Source organism: Peromyscus eremicus, chromosome 2, assembly GCF_949786415.1.
Source record: "Peromyscus eremicus chromosome 2, PerEre_H2_v1, whole genome shotgun sequence".
Taxonomy (NCBI): Eukaryota; Metazoa; Chordata; class Mammalia; order Rodentia; family Cricetidae; genus Peromyscus; species Peromyscus eremicus.
The window spans coordinates 103276937-103303271 of record NC_081417.1 but is presented as its reverse complement, the minus strand read 5'-3'; the positions used below and the strand labels follow the sequence as shown (position 1 = coordinate 103303271).

Sequence of the window (26335 nt, the reverse complement as noted above, 5' to 3'; positions counted from 1 at the left end):
TGTAATCTCAGCACTCTTGAGGTAGAAGCAGAGAATTGGGGTCACCTTCAGCAATATAGTGGGTTTGAGGCCAGCCTAGACTGCATGAGACTGTGGGGTTGGGGGTTTAAGAGGGGAAACAGGAATAGGAAGAGAGAAAAGAAGAGGAAAAGAAAAGAAGAGGAGGGGAATGGAGGGGAGGGGAGGGAGGGAGGGAGAAAAAAGAGGTGGCAGTAGGAGACAATGAGTAGTCTTAGGCCCAAGCCATTCAAGTAGACTCTGTAACTCACGGCCCAAAGCGCTCTAACATGCTCTAACATGCTCAGGTACCCAGTGCCAATGTCCTTTAATAATATTCCTTTTTAATTTCTTAAAGTCAGGTTACACAAAATTACTTAAGTACTCTGAGAGGTATGAGCCACCTCTCAGTAGCAAGAGACATTACAAAAAGAACTTCAGTGTTCACTAGGCATGAGACCCAAGACTCAGATCTTCCAATTAAAGAGTGTGGATCAATAATGATGTTGAGGATTCCAAAAATCATGTACAACAAACAAAAAAAAAAAACTGGCCAAGCTGTACAAACTATGGTAATTCAAACCATTCATGCAAATTGCTTTACAACAGGCATATATAAGTGATCACAACTGTGCTTATGAATCACAGGTGTCGGGTTTCTTTTGTTCGGGGTTTACTTGATTACAGCACTAAACACTGCTCACACATGTTCAGCCTCCTTTAAAAAAAACACACATAATGTTTGGCTCTGGCTTTCAAAACATATCAAATACGAAAGTACAAGCAGGTATGTTTATTTGACCAGAGATAGAATAAAAGAGAGATTAACAAAAAGAAAAAGTATACAAATGGTACAAACCTGACCAAGCTGGCCAAAGTACCTTTTTAGCTAGAAAAGATCTGTGAGTCCTGCAAAGGATTCTTGCTCAGCCTCAAGCATTCTCAGGAACTCGGCAGCAAACAGAAGAGAGAGGACATTCAATTTATGACCAATTCATTGTCTAAACCCATGAAAAAGTAGGAGAAAAAGAGATGGAGTCACAGGAAGGGAGGGAGAAATAAAAACAGTCCTGAGGAATTCATGTTTAAATGACTCAGGGAACAAATGTTTCTTTAAAAAAAAAAAAATCTAAGATGTAAAACTATTGAGAACTTCCTTAAGAAAGTCCTGTATTCTCATTTATCTTCTAAGTACAGAAAACAGTCAAATGTCTTCTGATGCCGTTTTCCATTACAAAAGTAACACACTCAGTAGCCACTCTTCTTAAATCACCCAGAAACATTTCAGCAGGAATATGTCACTTAAAATGACAAACAAAGCTTCAGCCACACCAAGGAACTTTCAAGAGAAATGGGGCAGAATGTCCTGGATGAGAAAAGTGAGGAATCACTTTTCTGTTCATGAACTTTAAAGAGATCTTGGGACTTTACTGAAAGGAGAGAGAATGGGGAGGAAGGAAAGGGAACATCTGTAAACAAGCTAAAGAGGCCTAAGGGGGAAATTGAAAACACAAGACGGGAAAGCAGACTCGATCAGCTGGCTACCTCAGTCTCTGACTAGTAAGAGTAAGATGAACACTGGCAGCAAGGCGGACACACGGAGGTGGACAGACACACCTAAGCCATCCTGAAATCCCAAGGTTGCAGACTAAAGGCTGCATCCTGCAAACACTTGGAGGAGTCCTCACACAAATATCCCTCCTTGGCCCCTGTCCTGCCAGATGAAACAAGAAAAAGGAAGCTGAATGGTGCAAAAAAATCTTCAGTACAGAGAGCCAAGAAGAACGTCTCCTCAAGTTAGCTGTTCCCTACATGACAACAAAGCAATTAAGTTTCCCAAGGAAGAGAATCATCAATAAAAGAAGTGACGAGATTTTTCTCTATTATTCTCAATCTTAACTCCAAATAATCTTCAGAATCTCTTTTAAACGTTAGACTCACTATGGAATTTTTAATCTTCTATTCAATATTTCCTTTAAAAGCAGATTTTCAGACTGTCAGAAAATATACTTTAATTTCCCATCTTCAATACACCCTTGTAAAACACATTAACAGTAGGTCTCTTCCCTGTTTGAAAGCACAAAAGGCACACAAATCAAACGCCAGCCTAGTGTATCTAGAGTATAACCTTCCTTCCCACTAGGCACATTTTAAAAAGAAGGGGGATGGGAAACAGCAGAGCTGAAATTACAGCCTGTCTTGACACCTCAATATCGAAAACTGAATACCTGGTTCCAAAGGAGAGTAAGATTTTATTCATAATCCCGTTACTAAGCAACTGTAACAAAGGCTGCATGAGCTTTCTGGAAGCTAAAAGAAAAAAACCATCTAAGGAATGAAAAGTGGGAACTCCTTACTGTGGGAATCCTTAAACTCACATAAAGACGAAATGAAACACAATCTAAACTCAAAACAAGCAATCCTTCAAAGGACAAGAAAAGTATATGCTACTATGTATCATTCACTTTAATTCCAGTTTGCATTCATCTCAAAACTCACATTCAGGGGTGATAATCATTTCCTTACTGTGTGTCCTTTATGGTCCCTTGTTCCTTCAACCTCCCAAGGGAAGCAATTTTTTTTTTTTTTTTCAAATTTCCTTACTGATTAAAAGAACATTTCAGAGGCCTTAAATCCATTTCTTTGTTTACAGAAGCTATAAAAACTAGTTTACAATTGTTTCCTGTTGCCCCGGCTTTGAAGCAGGAACACTCTGGGACATCAAACTATTCCTTTGAAGAGCACAGTCTCTCAAGCAGAGCCAGACACTTTCCCAGCCACTCCCTTCAGTTCAGACAACCAGGACACTGCAGATGGCAAGTCTCTCAAAATCAGACTATACAATGAACAGCCTCTAAACCAGCACCTCGCACGCTGTGGGCCGGGTTTCGGGTGACAGGGGGGCTTCCTCGCATTTTCCAAGGCCATTTTATGGACTAAAGCTGCAAGGGCCACAGAGCTGGTGACCACTGGGAGACAGGTTCACCCACTTGAACGTTCTCGGAACTTCGCCTCCGCTGTACTACCGCGGCACCTCCACAAGCCACGCTCTCTCCAGGTCTATTCCGCAGAGGCTTTGCATTTCGGGCATGCCCTCTGCCCACCCCACCCTCATCTTAGATCCTGAGGGATGTTAGGCATAGGAAAAGATAAGTTTTAGAAATAATTTCCTAAATCAAAGACAATCACAACTGTCGTGACTCTATTCCCAAGTATCTCTAGTGCCCCATAAACCTCCATGAGAGACTTAAGCAGCACAAGCTGAAAACCCACCGTCTCGGCCAAAGGCATTCCTGTTTCTAGATCCCAAAGACAGACACGGTTTTCTGTCTCTAAAGTTTCCCCGAGCAGCACTGGGCGAGGAGGATGGCTGGAGCCCCTGTTTTTAATTAGCTGGTTCCTTAAATTTCATTCTCATTTTGCTTTTTATAAAAAACATAAGCAGCACAAAGTTTGGTTTTTGTAATTGCTGCAAACCTCAAAGCTCCGCTACTTGGAATAAAGCAAATGAAGAAAACTCTGTTTTCTGACATGCAAACAGTTATTACCTCTACTGGCGACAATAAAGAAAACTTAGCTCTTACGTAACGCCCTTTGTGATCAAACAGAGTCTAAAATTAAATTGGAAAGCAGGCTTGGTGGCATGTAGTCCTAGCACTGAAAAGGCTGAGGTGGAGGATCTCCTGGGTCCAGAGGGTCCAGATCAGCAAAGGCAATGCAGCAAGACCCAGCCTCGGGATACCACAATAAAAAGTAAAGCAGGCCTCAGCTGGCAGAGTGCTTGTCTTTAAGCATGCAGGCCTGAGTTTGTTCCCCAGAACCCATGTTTAAAAGTAAAAACAAAAGAAAAAAAAAAAAAAGTACCTGGGTGTAGTGGCACATGCTTGTATCCAAAAAATGACAGAAACAAGCAAATCCTTGCAGTTCAATGGCCAGCTAGCCTAGCCTTCTTAGTCAGTTCTTAGCCTGAAAGACGCTGTTTCCAAAAAAAAAAATGTGGAGGACTCCACCCCACATTTCCACCATGATGGGCTCTGTGCCCTCAAACTGGTCCCTCACAAATTTCCACCATGATGGGCTCTATGCCCTTAAGCTGGTCCCTCACACATTCCACCAAGATGGGCTCTACACCCTCAAGCTGCAGCCAACACAAACCTTTCCTCCCTTAAGTTGTTGCGTTTCTGTTGTAGAATATTATTTTAAGGTGTGTTACTTTTGTTCATGTTGCATTTGTTTAACTCTGCGAAGCTGTTACTGTGCCTGTCTAAAATACCTGATGGTCTAATAAAGAAACTGAATGGCCAATCCTCTGCTTCCATGCTGACATGTGAACATGTACTTATACACACTCAACACTGACATTTACAAAACAAATAATTAGCTTCAGGATCTAGTTCAGCTACATTTCCCCATGGTTAACAGCTACAGAAACATTCTCAAATAAGGAAAAAAAAATGCCAACATACTGTCATTGTCAAAATTTTCATATTTGCTCACTGTAAATTAAGCTTTCTTCTATATCTTTGGTCACATTTCCAAAGAATTCTAAAAACTAGCAATGACCCATATTTAAGATTATTCACTAGCTGAGGGGCAACTAACACTAATGACCTTTAGAAAAAAATATGGAAACCTACTACCATAGAAGCTTCCTTAGAGAGGGACAAAGACAGAGACTGAGAGAGTAAAAAGTTTAAAGGAAGTTACCACATAATAGACGGATTGAATGAAGGGACACAGACACAATGCAATGCCCTACTAAATATCACAGGTTAGGAAATAAAAACCTCAGTGCCGGAAATGGGTATCTCTTGTGTGGTTGATAAATTGTGCAACCCAATAAACTTATCTGGGGGTCAGAGAACAGAACAGCCACTATATTAAACATAGAGGTTAAGGAGTGGTAGCACACTCCTTTAATCCTAGCATTCCAGAGGCAGAGATCTATCCAGATGGATCTCTGTGAGCTCAAGGCCATACTGGAAACAGAGCTAGGGCTGGTGGCACACACCTTTAATCCCAGCACTTGAGATTTCATGTCTTGCTTGGGAAAGACACATGCCTTTAATCCCAGGAAGTGATGGCAGGAAGCAGAAAGGTATATAAGGCATGAGGACCAGGAAACTAGAGGCTTTTTAAGCTTTTAGGCGTTTGAGCAGCAGTTCAGCTGAGATCCATTCTGAATGAGGACTCAGAGGCTTCCAGTCTGAAAAAACAGGATCAGCTGAGAAGTTGCCAAGGTGAGGTTGGCTGTGGCTTGTTCTATCTCCCTGATCTTTCAGAATTCACCTCAATATCTGGCTCCTGAGTTTTTTATTAATAAGACCCTTTAAGATTTATGTTACAGCGGGCGGTGGTGGCGCACACCTTTAATCCCAGCACTCGGGAGGCAGAGCCAGGCGGATCTCTGTGAGTTTGAGGCCAGCCTGGACTACCAAGTGAGTCCTAGGAAAGGCGCAAAGCTACACAGAGAAACCCTGTCTCGAAAAACCAAAAAAAAAAAAAAAAAATTTATGTTACATATGACATGTAATGACATGTATATACTTCATATATAATAACTATTAGCTGTTAAAATAACTGTTAAAAGATATATGAATATATATAACTGAAAATTTGCATGTACATATATTTCCCCTTTTCTAAAACCAGAAGCTGTCTTGAAAAAATCAAAAAAAAGAAAAATATATATATTATGAAATACTCTTTTTTAAAATGTAGATCCATTTATTTTAAATATTTATTTATTTATTTATTTATTTATTTATTTATTTATTTATTTATTTATTTTGTTTATTTTAAGGTAGGGTTTCTCTATGTAACCTTGGCTGTCCTGGAACTGTCTTTGCAGACCAGGCTGTCCTGGAACTCACAGAGATCCGCCTACCTCCTGTAGTGGCAGACTGGTACTGGTATCTTTTAAAAGTTATTTGTGTGTGTGTGTGTGTGTGTGTGTGTGTGTGTGTGTGTGTGTATTATAAAGAAATGTTAAAAGGATAGAGGCAATAAAGACTGACAGACTGTAACCCAGAGAGGTTTCTACACTGATAGTCACAGCTACTCTAGAGACATAATGAAATTAAGCATTCCACATTATGCCATGGCAATAAAAATGAGGGAAAAAAAAACAAACAAACATAAGAATGAGCAAGCAAGACTGGGAAACACCAGGGCCACATGAGCCACAGCCACGGCTGCACCATCATCCAGGTTACTTCGGAAAAGTTGGTATGAGAAACTATCACTTAAAAATGAACCAGAACTTCTGCCCACTGTCAGCCTGGACAACTTGTGGACATTGATCAGTGAGCAGAATGCTCCCCAAAAAAGACTGGAGCTGCCCATCATCAATGTGGTGAGACTGAACTACTACAAAGTTCTGGAGAAGGGAAGACTCCCTTGTCATGACGAAGGTCAAATTCTTCAGCAGAAGAGCAAAGGAGAAGACTAAGTGTGTTGGGTTCCTGTGTCCTGCTGACTTGACGCCACACAAAGAGGTTCATGAAGTGTTAACACTCTTTTCCAGAAAACCATTTCCCCAAGCAAAGAATGGCAATTCCTTTCCAGGGAGTTGGTGTTTATACTTTTGTTTTGAATTTTTTGTTTTCCTTCGTTGGTAGAGCTGGTGATAGAACCCAGAGCCTCAACCATCCTAGATATGCACTGCATCACACAGGCACTCCCCAGCTCTCAGCTCCCAGGGACAAGCTCCAGCTTCAAACACCATCCTGTCTGACCATCTTGGAAAGGAGCAGGCCTCTGCTGCCTTCTGCCATTCTATTCCCTTCTGTCTATGAATGGACTAAATACGGCTATACAGCTGGCCGGTGGTGGTACACATCTTTAATCCCAGCACTCAGGAGGCAGAGCCAGGCAGATCTCTGTGAGTTCGAGGCCAGCCTGGTCTACAGAGCGAGATCCAGGACAGGCACCAAAACTACGCAGAGAAACCCTGTCTCGAAAAACAACAAATAAATAGATAGATAGATAGATAGATAGATAGATAGATAGATAGATAGATAAATATTTTATACATATATAGTATATATATGGCTATACAAAACAAGTTGAGGACTTGCTCCCCAGGAATATCCAGAAGACACATTCCTATGTCACCAAATATTTAAGAGAAACTCATGTTATAATTTTCTAGTACACATCATTGGTGCCAAGAGCTGACTACAGATAGCCAATACAATGTAAAAACTGTGTCACTGTGCAAGTAGAAATAAATGCTTATGGCAAGTTTCCTTCTTAAAGTAAGTCAATTCATTATTGCAGTACAAATTCTTGATCCTCAGCAGGGAATCAGTGAATTGTGTTTCTAAAAGCTTAAACCTTTCATCAAACATGGCAGCAAGCATACCTGGTGGAAGGGATCAGGTTGAGTATCCCATTGAGAACATAGCTGAACTCTGCATGACCCTGAGCAACAAGTGCCACCAGACCCTCGCAGCAGGCCGTTCGAACCACCACATCGTCACTGCAGCACTTCTCCCACAGCAAGTTCAAGGCGGCCGTCTGAAAGCAAACCAGTGATTAAAAGACACTTAGGACAAGGAGAAGCTCACACAGAAATACAACTGTTCATCAACATGTAATTCATTCACAGTGGGCTACCTCCTGTACCAAGGATGCTGCTATTGTCACTTTGCTCCTAAAGAAACTAAAATCTGTTTTCCTGAAAGGGAATAGATTTGTTTTTAGTACAGTGCCTCTCCTCCCCACCACCACCACCACCACCCCCGCTACCCCACCCACCCACCCCCACCCACCCCCACCCCAACCCCGCCACAGTGTCTGGCTGCACAATAATGCTGGCTGCAGACAGAAACGCAGGCCAAGTTCAAGCATCAGGACTTAGTGAAGACTTGACTCTATCACCTGCTGAGCTACAAAATTTGACTAGACCCCCAACAGTATCCAAACACCATCTAAGTCGGAAGCTTCTATGGCAATGACATTTTCAAAGGGTTCCTGCTCTTCTACCATCAACCTCTATTACCTACATGCACCTCAGCTCCACCCACACTTGTGCTGACACCTCTCAACTCTGATGCCGGCCACAACAGAGGGAGAGATCCAGGACAGGGGACCAGAATCAGCCCATTGCAATGGCTAGCAACAAATCCCAAGAGAATTATTTCGCCCAAGAAAAATACCATGACTTTTCCCCTCACACTGAGAATCAATATTTGTTAACACAAGCATACCAGATGGGAATGGAAGTCAACAGAAATTCAGATTTTTGTTTTTGTTTTTGTTTTGTTTTTAGAGACAGGGTTTCTCTGTGTAGCTTTGGAGCCTGTCCTGGAACTCGCTCTGTACACCAAGCTGGTCTCAGACCCACAGAGATCCACCTGCCTCTGCCTCCCAGGTGCACAAATTCAGATTTTGAAAATAGAACTTTGAGCTTTTTTACTTTCTCAGAAATCATGCCCCCCTCAAAAGAATCATTAATATATAATAAATTCATATTTAAATGTATTTTGGGTTACATCTGTTGAGGTTTGCATCCTCTTTTTTTAATTAAAAGAAAATAGTCATGGTAACATAAGCGTGGAATCTCATTGCTTAGAAGGTAGAGGTAAGAATTCAAGGACATCCTTAGCTACATAGCAAATTCAAGGTCAGCTTAGACTACAAGTGACCTTGTCACTCAAAAAAACAATAGGGGCTGGAGAGACGGCTCAGTGATTAAGAGCATGTACTGCTTGCTCTTCCAGAGGACCCGAGTTCGATTCCCAGAAACCACCAGCAGGTGTCTGTAACTAGCTCCAGGCCAGAACCTCTGCACATACTCACACATTATTAGAAATAATAAAAAATATTTTTAATAAAAAAAGGAATTTTTATTTCCTTTTGATGCAGTTTAATAGAGAGATGTGGTTGGGGGCTGTGGAGATGGCTCAGTGGGCAAGAAAACTTGTAACACAAGCATGACAACTGTAGGTAGGAGAGCGGCAGGAGACGGCCGCCGGGCACCCCACACACACACACACACACACACACAGTGGGGCTGGCTGGCCTCCAGGCAGACTGAAACCAAGGCCCAGGCTTACTAAGAGATCCTGCCTCAGGGAGCAAGGCTGAGAGTGATGAGACAGGACACCTAATTTCCTCCTCCGGTCTCCACACTCACTTGTAAGATGGGCACACCAGCACACACTTGTGCATACAACACACACCAGCTCCACACACACACACACACACACCACACCACCCATACACCACAACACACATACATACACCATGCCACACACATACTACACACACACACACATTCACACACCACACCACCCATACACCACAACACACACACACACACACCCATATACCACACCACACACATACACCACAACACACACACATGACACACACACACCTATATACCACACCACACACATACACCACACCACACACACACACCACCCATATACTACACACCACACACACACACACACCACCCATACACCACACCACCCATACACCACACACACACATATATCACACCACCCATACACCACACCACACACATATACACCACACATATAACACACACACACACACCACACCACCCATACACATCACACACCACACCATACCACACATACACAACACACACACACACACACACACACACACACACACACACGCACACCACATGCACACCACACCATACCACAAATACACACACTAAACCACACCACATCACACACACACATACCACAAATATACTACCCCATGTTGTAGAATATTATTTTAAGGTATGTTACTTTTGTTTTTGTTGCATTTGTTTGACTCTGTGAAGCTGTGTTACTGTGCCTGTCTAAAACACATGATGGTCTAATAAAGAGCAGAACGGCCAATAGCTAGGCAAGAGAAAGAAATAGGCAGGGCTGGCAGGCAGAGAGAAGGAGAAATCTGAGAGGAGGAAGAAGAAAGAATAGAAGCCAAAGAAGGAGGAGGACTCCAGGGGCCAGCCACTCAAGCCACAGAGTAAGATTTACAGAAGTAAAAGAATGGGAAAAGCCCAGAGGCCACAGTTAGACGGGATAATATAAGTTAAGGAAAGCTGGCTAGAAACAAGTCAAGCTAAGGCCCGGTGTTTATAATTAAGAATAAGCCTTCTTGTGTGATCTATTTGGGAGCTGGGTGGCAGGCCCCTCAAAAGAGCAAAAACAAACAAACCACAACATACCTACTACACACACACACACACACACACACACACCACCCCACACACCATACACCTATACACCACACCATCTCACACACCACACACCAAACTACAAAGAATAAGGAACAATTCAAGGAAAAATCAGTCTCCCACTCCCACTGAGGTGAACAGCACAGTGCTGCACTTCCTCTGTAGCTAATGAAAACCTCTGCAGTCTAAGACCCCACTATTAAAGAACAATAGAGTTAAAAGTCAGCTACTGTAGAAAGGAAATATTTATATTCTGTTTCCCCTTGTATTCAGAAGAAAATTTGTTTTCGCAATAGCCCAGGGTCCTAAATGCCATTATTCCATTATCAAGTCGGAAAAATAAGATAAATGAGTGAATAAACTCGCCTAAGATGGTACTGTGTCCTTGTGGAGGTAGGCATTCATTTATTAGTAGAAGAAGAAACATTTAGTTAAGAGGATTTAACATTCAATAAATCCTGGCAATTTAAGTAAAATCACTAGATCTTCTCAGAGTACATAATGTGATTACAGGCAGAATTGGGATCAGGGTTCTCAGGAAACCTGATTTACATGACTATTACAAACACTAGATAAATGCCAATTAGTAAAACACACCACTACACTTTCTTCCAGATATCGACAGGCGCTGTAAAGATAGATGATGTAGAGTGGCTAATCATAAAGATTGTGTGGTTCAGCCAACAAAAGTGCTTGCTGTCTAATCTGATGACGGGAGTTCAACCCCAAGGACTCACAGGGTGGAAGAAGAAAGCAGATTCTCACAAGCTGTCCTCCGACACACAAAGGCACGCTGAGGCACATAGGCATGCAAAAATACACACATACACACTCAAATGTAACGAAGAGAAAGTAAAGAAAGGGAAATCAATTTCTTTGTGTTGGAGGAAAGAAATTTCTCATTTCTGCAATTTATACACAGGCACCTGTGCCTAGCAAGTTCCCATCTAGCAAGTCGAAATACACAATGGCAAGTGGCCAAAGCCCAGCTGGTTTGTCTCGGCACTCGGGAACTGATTCAACTCTGGGTACTCACCTACTCTGTGTGGGGATGGGGAGCTTTCTTCCAGCCCCAACTGGCAACATCACCGCCTTTTCAGCTTAGAACTCACATTCAGGGCTGAGCTGAAGCATGAGAAATCTCCCACATCCACACACAGCCCCAGTGTTCACTTTCTCTAGTGCTTAAAGAAGGGAGTAATTCTGCCAGCTTCTCTAGCGTGCCCTCCCTCATTACCAATAGCGATGGAAACTCCTTCTTCACCCTTCCCTGTCTCATCCTGGAGTTAGTCACAAATGGCCAAGTTTAAAGACTGTTACAGAATAAACACACGACACACCAAAGAGAAAAGGGGGAAGAGAAGAAGGGGCAGGAAGTGGGAAACGGAAGATGGAGGGAGAGGGAAAGGGAAGGGGCCGGAAGGGAAAGGAAAAGGAGGCGGGCAAGATCTGTCTGCAAATTCTTCTGAGTTCAAGATCATCTCCACAGTGAACTGAACTACAAGGGAAACAAGGTATGTGTGGCCAAGCAGACAGAAGTTTCTAGACAAAATGAAAGCAAGATGTCTTAGTCTGCTTCCTACTGCTGTGATAAGCACCCAAAAACGACCAGGTGAGGAAGGGGTTTATTTCAGCTTACAGCTTGCAGTCCACCATGAAGAAAAATCAGAGTACAGACTCGAAGCAGGAACTGAAGCAGGGGCCGTGGAGGAACACTGCCTACGGGTTTACTCTCCCTGGCTTGCTCAGCCTGCTTTCTGACACAACCCAGGACCACCTGCCCAGGGGTGGCACCTCCCACAGTGAGCTGAGCTCTCCCACATCCATTACTAATCAAGAAAATGACTCACAGAGGTGCCTTCAGGCGAATCTAATGGGTGCATTTTCTCAGTTGAGGTTCCCTATTCTCAGATGATCCTGGCTTGTGTCAGTTTGACAAAAAGCTAACCAGCGGGACACACACACATAAAACAAAGTTAAACACAGACCTGGTTTGTGGTTTGGTGTATCTTTTCTGAACCGCCATGTTCTTTTAGGACAGCAGCAATAAGATGACCTACAGCCTAAAAGAACAAACAAGTTAATGAACATATTCACTCAGAAGTTCTTTCCAAAGAGTGCATTTAAAAGCAATCAACACTATACTCATTTGCATGTATGAGCAAGCCAAGCTGTCAACTGGTAAGAAACAAAAGTCCCTTTTGTTGTGTGCCCTGTAGAAAGCACTGGATGAGGCACTCCACATGTGTAACCCAAATCTTCAGAACAACTTTCTTTTTTTTTTTTTTTTTTTTTTTTTTTTTTTTTGGTTTTTCGAGACAGGGTTTCTCTGTGTAGCTTTGCGCCTTTCCTGGAACTCGCTTTGGAGACCAGGCTGGCCTCGAACTCACAGAAATCCGCCTGGCTCTGCCTCCCGAGTGCTGGGATTAAAGGCGTGCGCCACCACCGCCCGGCCAGAACAACTTTCAAAGCAGGCAATTTATCCTGTATCAGCAATAAACTAACCATATTTCACATGTCAAATTGTCAACTCTTAGCTCACATTCCTGTCAACTAATATTAAAGATAATTTGAAATTACATAATCCATTAAACCATGAACAAAAACCCCTAGTCTTTAAAATCTTCTTTTTATCTAAATGCAATCCATCATGTTTCATGATGTACTTAGTGAAAATGGAGAAAAAGTCAACCTTATTTTTATGGATACAGCCCATACAGACCTCAAAGTACCTCTTCCCTCCTCCTCTGCCTGTTCTTCCTCCTCTAGACTGTATGATTTTCATTTCTTCTAGTGTTTTTGCATTCATTTACATGTGCATGCTACAGCCCACATGTGGAGGACAGAAGACTACTTGCAGAAGTCAATTATCTCCTTCCACCACGTGGGCCAACAGAATCGAATTCAGGTCACCCTCAGGCTTAGTGAAGTGTCTTTACCCACTGAGCCATCTCATGGCCCTACTTTATTGACCCCTTCTCTCATAGGCTTTAGGTCTTGATTAGGTTTTCAGTCTCACAAATCTCCAAAAATTTCCCACATCCTGCTTCAATCAAAGAGCCCAAAATGAGTCTAGAAGAGTTGATTGCATAAATGCATAAATGTTACCTCCCACTGCCTCAGCGTCAGGTCCCTAGTTCTTCAGGACTACCCAGCACTCACCCCTGACTGACAGAAAATTGGCTGGCAAAAATCACAACCATTTGTGCACAGCTGGGGGAAGTTTCACTACTACAACTGTACATCCTGCACTTGGGACCACTTACAATAGTGCTGAAAACGGCTGTCAATTACACAAAATCTCTAGAAGAGCTCCCTTCATGCACATGTGCACATATGCTCAGACATTCAGATGTTCAGATGATTTAAGACCGCAACACTTGAGTTTTGTGAAAGAAATCACTCACATAACGACAAACTGTAGTTCGATCTGCTGTCTAGTACCTCCTAGCCAAAGGTAAGAAAACTGAAGACCAATCAGAAGCCTGAGTTCCTATTCCACAAACTATACCACATATGTCATTGAATATCTGTCCATCAGCTGAAAAGATGCAAACATTATTTTACCCATCACTAAGAAATAAAAATGGGTACCAATTAATCTCTGGTATCCAGTGCTACTTATAATTTGAAATTTTGATTTTAGATTAATCAGAGAACTCTTCTGGACTCATTTAGAAAATAATGGACAAGTTCACAAATGCGCACGCAGTACCCACTGCAGTTCAGCCGCTCTCAGAAGCTGCTACATGCCACATGATTTCCAACATGCGGAAAGCTGTGTGTCAATCAACGGAATGTGGTTCTATGTCAAAGCAGTGGTTAAAAGAGAACAGTTGGTATGTCACTCATAAGGACAGGGCACAATCGTAGGAACCTAAGACCCACCAAGAAATGCAACAGACACACAAAAAAGCTATTTTCCACACTTTAAAAAAGGACTAAAAGAATATAAACTGAATGTTACACATTTTCCTACTCCCAAGGAGATTGTATTTCTCTAATCTGCTTTCCTATTCACCTTTTAAAACATCAGAGATACTAGCCTAACTAGGCTACATGGCTCTGAAACACCTACACATGGGATGCATCATGCTACCCTGCTACTTCGTTTCCATAACAGGATTGAAATAGACAATCTACAGTATATAAAACAGACACACTTTTTGCCTCATTTAACAGTAATACATGTTAGCATTTCCTTTTTATTTATGCTAATAAAGGTTATCCAGGTACAAAAAAGTGGAGATTGTGGATGGCATCTTCTTCGTCTTCTTCAGGGGAAGGGCCTGTGCTGCACAGAGCAGGATATGACTCCAACCCAGCCAGGTAGAAGGGAATCGTGCATAAGGAGTGTTCTACTCCTCATGGAAGGGTTCCCCACTCCCCAGCTAAGTCAATTCCCACAGCAGGCATCTCCAAAGGCAACCGCTGGAAGCATCCACACGCTGTCCAGGTTACACTGGCTGTCTAGTTTTCCACATAAGAGGAGACAGTAAGCTTCTATGGTACCTAGATGTAGCAGAATGTTTCTACTTAGCCAGCAGCTAACTAAAAAAACGACCATCACTTTAACCACTTGTCTTAATTATTGAAAAGCTCTGTAAATTAAATTATCCCAATTTCCTATCTCAGCAGGTATATATTACATTAATCCAGAATGTTTTAATTATTAAATATCATTACTATGAAATCTAGTATTCTCAATAGCTGTAGAGAGGTAGAATATATCTTTTTAAATATTAATCCTTCATACTCTATGGAGATATATAAAACCATCTACCTCTGTTCCCGATTATTAAACATAGGCAAAAAATAACCATATTCAGGAAATTGATGATTAAGATTATATTATTTCTAGGGGGAAAACATGAAATAAATAAAGGCTGAAATTGAACAATTTTAAATATTAGTTTTTCTAATTCAAATAGACTTATTAGCTCATACAAAAGTTGTTTACTAAAATAAGTTATGAATAGAAGAAAATATTTTATGTGAAAATACAAAGTTCAATTTACAGTTCACCAAAAGGGTTCATTGATTACCATGTAGTAAAAATAAATAAAAATTACCTGTGACTGGATAAGAGAATTTGGAAAATCAAACCTTTTCCTGATATCATCTGACATTGTTGCTTCCCCCACATGTATATAAACAGTTTCTGTAATCAAAACAAAAGATGTATTAACCCTCTAATTGCAATGTAGTTCAAACCAATTATTCCTCTAATAGTATGAAAGTAATTTTAAAAGACAACAATGGAAATGAAACATGGACCCCTGCAGGTACTTCTTAGCATAACCTTTGCTGTTGGCCACTTCAGCACTCAAAAACATCATTGATAAATAAATTAAAAGTGCCCAACAACTCTTGGTGTTTTTCCAAAAGTTAATCCTGAAAAAGATGAATTCATATAAAGGAACCTTTAAAAAATTATTGTAACCTCAAATCTCAGCCACATACTTAAAAGCTAATTATCTTATGAATCAAAACTTACAAGAGAGGGCTAAAAAGAGGGCTCAGTGCAAAGAATCGGGGTTCAACCCCCAACACTCACATGGCAGCTCACAATTGCCTGGGCAGTAGCATGCACATGGTACACATGCAGACACTCAGGCACACATGCATACATGTAAAATAAAAGATAAATAAACCTTTGAAAAACACTTTCAAGGGAGAGTCAAACTGTTGCAGGATTGTTTAAGCTTATCCCTCCCTTTGATAGGGGCTTTCATCTCAGCAAGAAGCCGACTACAGCTGAGCTTCAGGAAGTTCAGCTATGACCTCAAACCCTGCATATGAAAACAAACTACTTGTCTGTGAAAAGAATAAGCAAGGAATCAGCACCAATATTTAATGTTTACACCAAACCTCTCAATCCTACTGCTCTCAAAAAGAGGAAGGGGACAGAGAGGAGGACACAGAAGAGGAGGATTTCATAAGGGACCCAATTTATGCAACTCCCATGCAGCACTGATCCCACCCAGTTATTGCCCTTGAAATACTGGATGCTTTAGTCTCATCACAGTGCCTTTAGCACCGTGTAAAAACTGTCGATACACTAGATGTTCTGGTTTGGATATGGTTTGAATATGGGCCCCAAGGAGTTATGTTCTGAAATTTAACTGCAACTGTGGGCTCCTCAGCAGGTCAGAAATCAGCTGAAGTAAGGTGTTTGGAGGGGGGCCTTTAGGAGGTGATTAGGGTTAATAAAGTCACAGGGTACAGCCTTCTTCATTGAATTCTGTGGCTTCATAAGAACCAAGTCAGAAGAGACTCAAGCACACTCATCTCTCGCTACCATCAGGCTCCTGAGAGCTTCATAACTCTGCCCACAAGAAACCCCTCAAAGACTCGCACTTGAATCTCTGTTCTAGTCTCAGATACTTTGTTACAGTAACACAGACTAACACTGTTACTTCATAAAAACTAAGAAACAACCAAAACACACAGACAGACAGACAGACAGACACACACACACACACACACACACACACAAGCACTGTGTTAGAGCTACACCATCTTTAACTACTTTCTTCACATCTTCCAAGGTTAAACTCCCTGAGAGTAATCTATGGATCTTTTATTCAACATTTGTGTCCAACTTTACTTCCTTGAATCTGACATTTCATGGCACCAACACAATTTCCTCAAAGATGGTAAACTCATCCCCTGCGTAAACCTACTCATTGCCTTAAGCAAATCACTATTTCTTCAGTTTCCCAATTGTGTCAATTACAATCTTCATGAAACTTCTTTTAATTTCACAACATATCATAACAGAATTCCTTAAGTGAATCCCTGAGAAACCCAGGAAAGGGAGATGGGGGGGGGACACTTAGAGGGGGAGTCTATGAAGACATACTCACATCTTAAGGATTCATTCACTTGTTTAGCATATATTTAAGGACTATCATATATATCTAAGTAGTACTCTAGATGCCTAGGCTACAAAGTAAATAAAACAGACAAAAGCATCTATGGCCATGGAAGCTACCAGCTAACAGGCAAAAATATTTTTTCTTATAGAAAATGTATGTTAGAGCCGGGCAGTGGTGGCGCACGCCTTTAATCCCAGCACTTGGGAGGCAGAGGCAGGCGGATCTTTGTGAGTTTGAGACCAGCCTCGTCTACAGAGAGAGATCCAGGAAAGGCGCAAAGATACACAGAGAAACCCTGTCTCGAAAAAATCCAAAAGAAAAAAAAAAATGTATAAGCCTCAACCCTTGCCGGGCGGTGGTGGCACACGCCTTTAATCCCAGCACTGGGGAGGCAGAGCCAGGTGGATCTCTGTGAGTTCGAGGCCAGCCTAGGCTACCAAGTGAGAAACCCTGTCTCAAAAAACTAAAAAAAAAAAAAAAAGTATGTTAGGCTTGGTGGTGCTCGGCCATTAAGAGCATCTATCCTGCTCTTACAAAGAACCTGCGTTGAGTTACCAGTACCCATGCGGGGTGGCTCACCACTGCTTGTTGCTCCAGCTCCATGAGATCTGATACCTTCTTCTGGACTCTGCAGTACCCACACATACCCATATATAGATATACACACATACCCACATATAGATATACACACATATCCATATATAGATATACCCATATAGAGATATACACACATACCCATATATAGATATACACAATACTCATATATAGATATACCCATATATAGATATACCCATATATAAATATATACACATACCCATATATAGACATACACACATATCCATATTAGATATACCCATATATAGATATACCCATATATAGATATACACACATACCCATATATAGACATACCCATATATAGATATACACATATACACATAATTAAAAATAAAATAAATCTTATAAAAGAAAGAAGTGATAGTGGCTACATTGTAATACCATCTTATTTTGAAATGCAGGTGTTAAATTGAGCCATAGTTTGCTAACTACTGGTGTACATGATACATTTTAATTAACTCACCAATTTTCTGGACACACTGCTAAAATTGATACCCAAATTTGGCTCTATACCAAGTGAATTATCTACCTCTTTTATTGTTTATAAGATGAACAGGCATTCTTCACCAAAGAAAGCAAAGGTTTTTTTCACATCCATAAAGAAATTTTTCACATTTTGTTTTATATATGGGCTGCAAAAAGATGTAACATGTAATACTCTCAGAGACAGACAAAGGAAGTTTTATATTACTCCTTTAAAAAGAAGTAATATAAAAACAAACCTTGGGCAAAACCACAGCTATTAAAGTAACATGTAATTTGGCAAGGGTCTCAGCTAATGGGGTCCAAGTGCAGTTTTCTGATGATCCAATATAACTCAGCAAAAGACAGACTAGGGTGTCCAGAGAAGCAGATGGCAATTAATGTGACAATGGACTGTCTCAATATCGGCACAGACAGAACTAAAGAAGAAATGTGAGCCCACTCAGGGCCAGGCACAGAACACTAGAATGCCTGCACAGCCTGGACCAGATGAGTTAGGCTAATGGGTCCAAGTTTTGAAACCCAAAAGAATGACTTTGCTGGGCAGCAGTGGCACACGCCTTTAATCCCAGCATTCAGGAAGCAGAGCCAGGTGGATCTCTGGGAGTTCGAGGCCAGCCTGGTCTACAGAGCGAGATCCAGGACAGGCTCCAAAACTACACAGAGAAACCCTGTCTCAAAAAACCAAAATTAATAATAATAATGACTCTGCCATTAGCAAGTGGGCCACTATGAGCAGAATGTTGTTTTAGTACAGATGTCAAATGCCTCCGCTTTTAAAAATTTCAGTGTGATGCTATATGGAGAACAAGTACATTTTTAAATCCATAGTGACTTTGTCTTTTCTAGCAAAACGGCCATTAGGCATTCTGAAAACCACCATCCAAGTTGCACTATGGTTCGATATCAAAGTTGATTGGCTATGCTGAGGCTACAAATTGCAAGAATCTTTCATCTACTGAAAACTTATACTTCAAGGTTAATCACAACCATTTGGCTTTGCAAGATATAAAAACATGTTCTCTTAGGGAATTTCAAAAAAGAATACATGTGCTTGCTCCAGCACTCTATAGCATGTGTCCTTTATTTTTAATCTCCACTTCCTTTGGGCATTTGATATATTAAAGAAAAATAATTATATATTGCTTCCTATCATGACATTCCTACTAAAAGGAAGCCAGTCACAATATAATCCATAAATCACATACTACAAAGAGTGTCTGATTTTAAAAGATTTATCTCCAATCTGTCATGCTTTTTTTTTGACCATCTAAATCTATCTCAGAAAGAGAATTTTTAATGACGTCTTTTAACTCTCCATGAATCAAAGGATTTGCTTAATATAAGCAATTATCATATTATCTGCTAAGGTATTCAGCCCCATACATATATTTCCAAGAAAATAAATCAATCAGCTGCACTCTAGAATAAAAGAGAAGCACACAGATGAAACACTGAGCTTTCAACCTCCTCTCTCAGTTTCTCCAGGACTGGAAAATACACACCATACATCACACAAAAATACTTATGTCAAACTTCAAATAAAAGGCACAATCTGAAACATAAATGAGAAAAAGCAATTAATTATATTCAAAAGTGCTATGAAAACCCAGGAGAGGGAGTGGCTGATTATACAGGGAACTTTAAGGATGGAGGGGTTGTGGGGTCAGAGGATCATAAAGACAGACATTTGACTAAGTGTTCTTGACTACCAAATATCTATACAGGAAGGACTCAATCTAGGTAGAAACTGGGCTAAGAGAGTACTTTCCTAGAGCTATTTTCCACAAAAAATGTGGTCATCAAATTGATTCATTAATTTACCACATTAATCAGACCTTGCTTTAAAGATTCAAAATCTAGGACATGTTTTCTAAATAGCATTTTATCAGCTACTGCAATTATCAGTTAGGGTACTTCAGTTTCTTCCTACCACAAGTTCAGCTAGGGACACCTCCACCTGAGGGTGCTAAACACACAAGCTATTCCTCCTCACCTAAATTTAGGGAATATGTTTCAACATCCTGATGGATGCCTGAAACTAAAGACAATACCAAATCAAGCACTATATTCAAGCACTGTGATAATGCACTATTGCAACTGATGTTGTGTGAATAAAAGGCAGGTAGAGTGTACAGTGTGGACCCAATGGAGGATTTACATGCCAGGCAGGACAGACTAGACTGGATGAGATTTCACCATGCTGTGTAGAATGGGATACAGTTTAAAACTTACATTTATTTCTGGATTTTCTATTTAGTATTTTCAGACCGCAGTTGACCAAGAGTTGAAAGTACAGAAAGTGAAACCACAGATTCCAAGAGGGAAGGCAATTATTTTCTCTTCTGTTGCTTTTGTTTGGATGAAGAGCTAGTGGATACTCTATCGATAAATTTCAGATGGCTTTTGAGTGTGTGTGTGTGTGTGTGTATGTGTGTGTGTGTGAGAGAGAGAGAGAGAGAGACAGAGAGACAGAGAGACAGAGAGACAGAGAGAGAGTAAAGCACTGCCTAACTTGGCCCTTGGTTCCAACCTCACTGCTGAAATAAAGTCACCAAGACTCTTCCAGTTGACTGGCTCTGCCCTTCAAAACTGGAGTGGAGTGGCTAGCGAAGTCTGTACTTAAAGGACATACCTGCTCTCCTCACCAACATTTGTACCTTCCTGAGACTTCTCCCTAGACCCAACTATTCCTACTCATCCTCCCTAAAGGCTGGCAGCAGGCCCTACTCCACTCCCAGTACTGAATTCTGACACCTCTAGAAACTCAGGCTTAGCCTCAGCTCTTCTTTCAAAGCTTTAAACTCTTACTGTCATCTACATTCCCAAGTTAACAGAACAAGACACTTAAAAACCTAAGTATAATTCCTAAAGAGAGAAAGATATGGAGAAGTCATGGCATGATTTTACCTTTAAGAGCAAGTTCAACAAAACAGTAACTTTCAATCACCGTAACCTTTAAAGCAAATCTAAAAGTAGGTGAGCTAACAAGAGTAAACTATATATACATATTGGGAGACCAGGTCTATATTTGGAGACAAGATCTTTTATAGTGAAGACTGATCACTATGAAGTCATGGATGACCTTGATCTTCTGATCTCCTACCTCTACCTCTCAAGTACTCAGATTACAGATATGCTGCATCATAACCAGTTGTATGTGGTGTCAGAGGTCAAACCCAGAGTTTCATGAATGCTAGATAAGTACTGTATAACGTCAGCCCTATAAAAACCTTCGTTAGGAATTTCAAACTCAAGCTGAAGCAGAAGACCAAGAGTGTCACAGAGCCCTTTCCTCAATACAGTAATTGGAGAAGACAGGAACTATGATTTGGGGAAAAACAAAAATAGCAGCCATCTCAACCCCTATCCTTTTGTACTTAGAAAACTGTAATCTGACTAGTTCTTTGTTTTTTTTTCCCCCTAGTGTCGAGTCTGGTAGGTTAGAGTCTGAGGAATGAACCACTTCCCACTGGAGCTTTCTCCACATATGGTTACATGCAAGCTTTGCTAACAATCCAAGTCAGGCTATATGCATGAGGACAATGACCTAGGATACTGTTATAAGGACAAAATTGAAGGGGTAGGAATGCAGTGCACTATTATAACCCAGTTCTTGGGAGAAGTTTGGAAAATCAAAAGTTCAAGGCCAGCCTCCACTACTGTTTGAAGTGAGTTTGAAACAAGCCTGAGCTAAATCCTATAAAAGAAAGGAAGGGAGGGAGAGCAGGAGGGAAGGCTGGAAACAGAGAGGAAGGAGGAGAAGATTGAAGGAGTTTGGACCCTGAATGACAGCTCAGTACAGATCTGCTGTTCTGATGGCTAGTTTGTCAATTTGACACAAAAACTAGAGTCATGGGAAGAGGGACTCTCCATTAAGAAAATACCTCATCAAACTGGACTGTAGGCAAGTCTGTAGAGCATTTTCTTAGTGACTGATGTGGGAGGGTCAGCTCATTGTGAGTGGTGACACCCTTGGGCTGGTGGTCCTGGGTTTTATAAGAAAGCAGGCTGAGCAAGCCAGTGAGCTGCATCCCTCCATGCCCTCTGCATCAGCTCCTGCCTCCAGGTTCCTGCCCTGTTTTGAGTTCCTGCTCTGTGTGAGTTCCTGCTCTGACTTCCTTCAGTCATGGACTGTGAGATGGAAGGAAGCTGCTTATGGTCATGGTGTTTTATTACAGCAATAGAAACCTTAAGACAGCCACATACCTAGAACCCCATTACACAAGAAAGAAATTTCTGCTTTCTTTGAACCACTACATTTGGGGTCTCTTTGCTGCAGCAAACAGCATTGTGGACATGACATCACTTCACCTCCCTCCCATACTTCTCTAACCCCTACACATACTCCCAGCCACCCCCACCCCTGACTGGAGAAATAAAAAAATAGAATGACAAAAAGTGAGAAGCAGGGCTGGAGAGATGGCTCAGAGGTTAAGAGCACCGACTGCTCTTCAAGAGGTCCTGAGTTCAATTCCCAGCACCCACATTGTGGCTCACAACCATCTGTAATGAGATCTGGTGCCCTCTTCTCTGTACATAACAAATAAATAAATCTTTAAAAAAAAAAAAAAAAAGAAAGAAAGAAAGAAATGAGAAGCAGCTGGAGTAATCAATCCCAGCTACTCCAGGAGCTGAAGCAGAAGAATGCAGTTCAGTGCTGTCAACCTTGGGAATACGATTTAAAAAAAAAAAAACCTTACCACCCCTTCTACCTCCACCACCTCCACTCCCCCACTCCCCACTCCCAGAAAAGGTCAAATTGCCAAGAGAAACTCGCCATGGCAAGAGTTCAGGTGAGAAGAGAAATGCTATGAACTTTCCAGTCAGCATGCATTCCACTGGGCCATCAGTAATAAGTAGGGTGCTACTCAGTCTTAAGTGTTAGCCTTTACTCCAAGCACTGAATAAAAGGTGACCATGAGTTGACTGTGATGATTTCCTTGTTGGCAACTCCCTAAGTGCATCAAATACAATCAAACCTATCTTTTCTTCTAAGTTATCCCCACAGATTTTTAAATGGAAATCTAAAATAAGTTCAAAGTCAGGAAATTGGAACTGATTGCTGCCCAGGAGAACAAGTCACTGAAATAAGAAACAAAACCACCAACCTGTCATGTCCGACCTATCACAGCACTTTCTCCAGTCTTGAATTTTAAAGTACCATATGTACATATTTACATGTTAAATGTTTAAGAGGATACAGATGAAAAAATGGCTGTTTCTTAAAATCTAAGGTCTTACTTATCCAAGGAATAAAACTTTTACAGTAGCCAATCTAAGTCCTCAAAGAAAGTCTATTTTTCCCAAATGATAAATGTTTGCTTTAACAAAGAATGATTATTCAAATCGCTCAGTATAAAACATTTTTAAACATTTGTATGTCCATACAAAAGAATCTTTACAATGCAGGAGGCTAAGGCAGGAAGATCTTGAGTTTAAGGCCAGCCTGGGTTACACAGTGAGACCCTGTCTCAAAACCAACATAATAATAGTAATAATAGGAGCCACAGAGATGGCTCAGCAGTTAAGTATACTTACTGCTCTTGCAGAGGACCAGAGTTCAGTTCACAGCACATCTCTCTCTCTCACACACACACACACACACACACACACACACACACACACTTAAAAATAAGAAAAGAAACTAAAGAATCAAAAGATGGCAAGTTTTCCAAGGTCACGTAATAAATTAAATAAGAGGTAAAGTCCAGCCCAACTAGTCTGGTTTCAAAATACGCATGTTAAAAAACCCAGAAGCTGCTAGGTGTCTGCAGTGGGAGCAGGCAAGGTCCCTAACTTTGGCTGTCTTTTGGGAACCTATTCCTCAGACTGAGTTGCCTTGCCGAGCTTAATACAAGGGGAGCAGTTTAGTCCTGCCTCAACTTAATATGCCATGCTTTGTAGGAAACCTGCCCCTTTCTGAACAAAAACAGAGGAGTGGATGGGAGGTGGGGGGAGGCAGAGGGAGAAGATGGGAGGAGAGGAAGGAGGGGATGTAAAATAAATGAATAAATTTAATTAATTTTTAAAATGAAAATTTAAAAAATAAAAACTTAGAAAGTGAATTTGGGTGGGGCTTTGGGGGGCTTGCTCATTTGCATTTTCTAATTTTTCCACAAAAACACATTTTGTGATGTTTGGTGGGGGTGTTTTTGTTTGTTTGTTTGTTTGTTTAGAGAGATTTTCACTGTCTCCCAGGCTGGCCTGGAATTTCTGAACTCAAGGAGATTCTCCAGTCTCAGCCTCCAGAATAGATAAAACTATGGGCCTGCCTGCACCACTGCACCTGGGGTCCATGTTCTCATTTTAACCAAGTTACAAAGAAGGACGATAACTGGGCATAGTAATACATGCCTTTAATCTCACCACTAAGGAGGCAGAGCTCAGGGAGATGGGAGCCAGCCTGGTCTACCTAGTGAGTTCCAGAACAGCCAAAGCTACATAGTGAGACCTTGTCCTAAGGGGGGATAAAAAGGAATACAGACATGGTGGTACACACTGGTAACCACTTAATTACATTAGTAAGCACTTAGGAGGTAAAGGTGGGAAGATCTGGAGTTCAAGGTCATCCTCAGCTACATAGAGAATTCTAGGGCAGCCTGGGCTACAAGATACCCAGTCTCAAAAACAAATAGACCTGATGTCTTACCCAGCTAATCACAGCACTGAGGAGGCAGAGATAGATGGATCTCCCTGAGTTCAAGGCCAGCCTGGTCCACATATTGAGTTCCAGGCTAGGCAGAGCAATACATTGAGACCTTGTCTCAAAGAAGAGAGAGAGAGGTGAATGGGAAGAAATGAATGAGAATAATGTTCTGATATCTAAATCACTTTAAGTATTGAAATCTATCATTAAAGGATTCATAAAATGTGAGCAGCAAAAACTAAGAGAAAAATTAATGGTGGAAGATTTTGCTTGACATTTCTACTTATGCTTATGCACAAATAATATTGAAAATGGTTAGTTTAATTTAACCAGAGAGATTTAATTAACTTTAAGACCATTTTAAAACTTCCTCATTTTCAAAGAGAAACACAACCAGAAAATTTTCAGTCTCTCAGTTATTTCTCACATCAAAATAAGGCCTTACTCTTGGAAAGAATCCTGTAGACCAATTACAAGCTTAATGGCAATATTTTTCTTGATTGCTACAAAGTGACCAATCAACCTCATTTGTTATTTTTCATGAAATTAAATTACTAAATTCATGCAGAATAGAAAAGTTATAGCTTAGTGGTTTTCACTGGCATCCTTAGTGTGACTAAAGGCAGAAGACTAAATCAAAAACAGAATTTTACAGCGCGTTTCTCTATTGTGAACATGATCAACGGAGCCCCAAATGGACCCAGAGACTATCCCACTAGTCAGCACTAAGTGACAACAATCACAATAGGAAGTAATCACAGATGGAACTGTCCTGCGGGGCTGAAAGACGGCTTAGTGGTTAAGAGCATCTGCTCATCCCAGCCCGACATCAGAAGACTCACAGCCAAAACTGCTCAGTAGGTTCCACTGTTTAAAACAGAACCCAAGTCCTTGCCATAACCCAAGGGCCTAATGTGATCCAGTCTCCTGAGAGAATGTCAGCCTCACTGACCTTCAGCTTGCTCCTTAAGTCCTCAAACACTTTCCGTGTCTGGGGCTGGACCTCTCATTCCCAAGCATCCTTCCCCTGCTGCTCAAGCAGGTGTTCATCTTTTCCTTTCCATTCCCCTGAGCCTTCCCTACCCTGCTAAGCACCCCAACCTCAAGAAATTCCCCACTGTATTTGTGATATGAGTTAAAAGTTAGCTGCACTTTGAATGGGAATCTTAGGCTCTTTTTAACTTCTGGGCTTTTAATGTTTTTTGTTTGTCTCTTTTTTTTTTTTTTTTTGGTTTGGTTGTTTTTTTGTTGCTTGTTGCTGTTTTGCTTGTTTTGTTTGTGAAGTTTTTTGACAAGATAGCACTATGTAGCCCTGACAGCCTGGAACCACCTGGTCCTCAACTAATTTTTCACAGCTTTTAACCATAAGCTCAAGTCAATGTTATTTTTTTTCTACTTCTCCACCCTACTGCACTCCACCCTCGGTTCAGTGAAATGCAAACTCTTGAAAGCAGGAACACCTGTTTTTAACCACGACCGCCCCAACATAGCCAGTTCGTA

At 41.1% G+C, this 26335-nt stretch overlaps 1 protein-coding gene across 1 annotated transcript in view; it reads right to left on the bottom strand.

The window, feature by feature from the left end:
• Focad (focadhesin) overlaps positions 1 to 26335 on the bottom strand; it is a 293097-nt gene that overhangs the window by 244204 nt on the left and 22558 nt on the right. The window contains exons 2-4 of the mRNA XM_059254513.1: positions 15280 to 15368; positions 12196 to 12270; positions 7364 to 7518 (exon numbers count right to left, since the gene is read on the bottom strand). Coding sequence (XP_059110496.1) covers positions 7364 to 7518; positions 12196 to 12270; positions 15280 to 15336 — 287 coding nt within the window. The 5' untranslated portion in view covers positions 15337 to 15368. The remainder of the gene's footprint in view (positions 1 to 7363; positions 7519 to 12195; positions 12271 to 15279; positions 15369 to 26335) is intronic.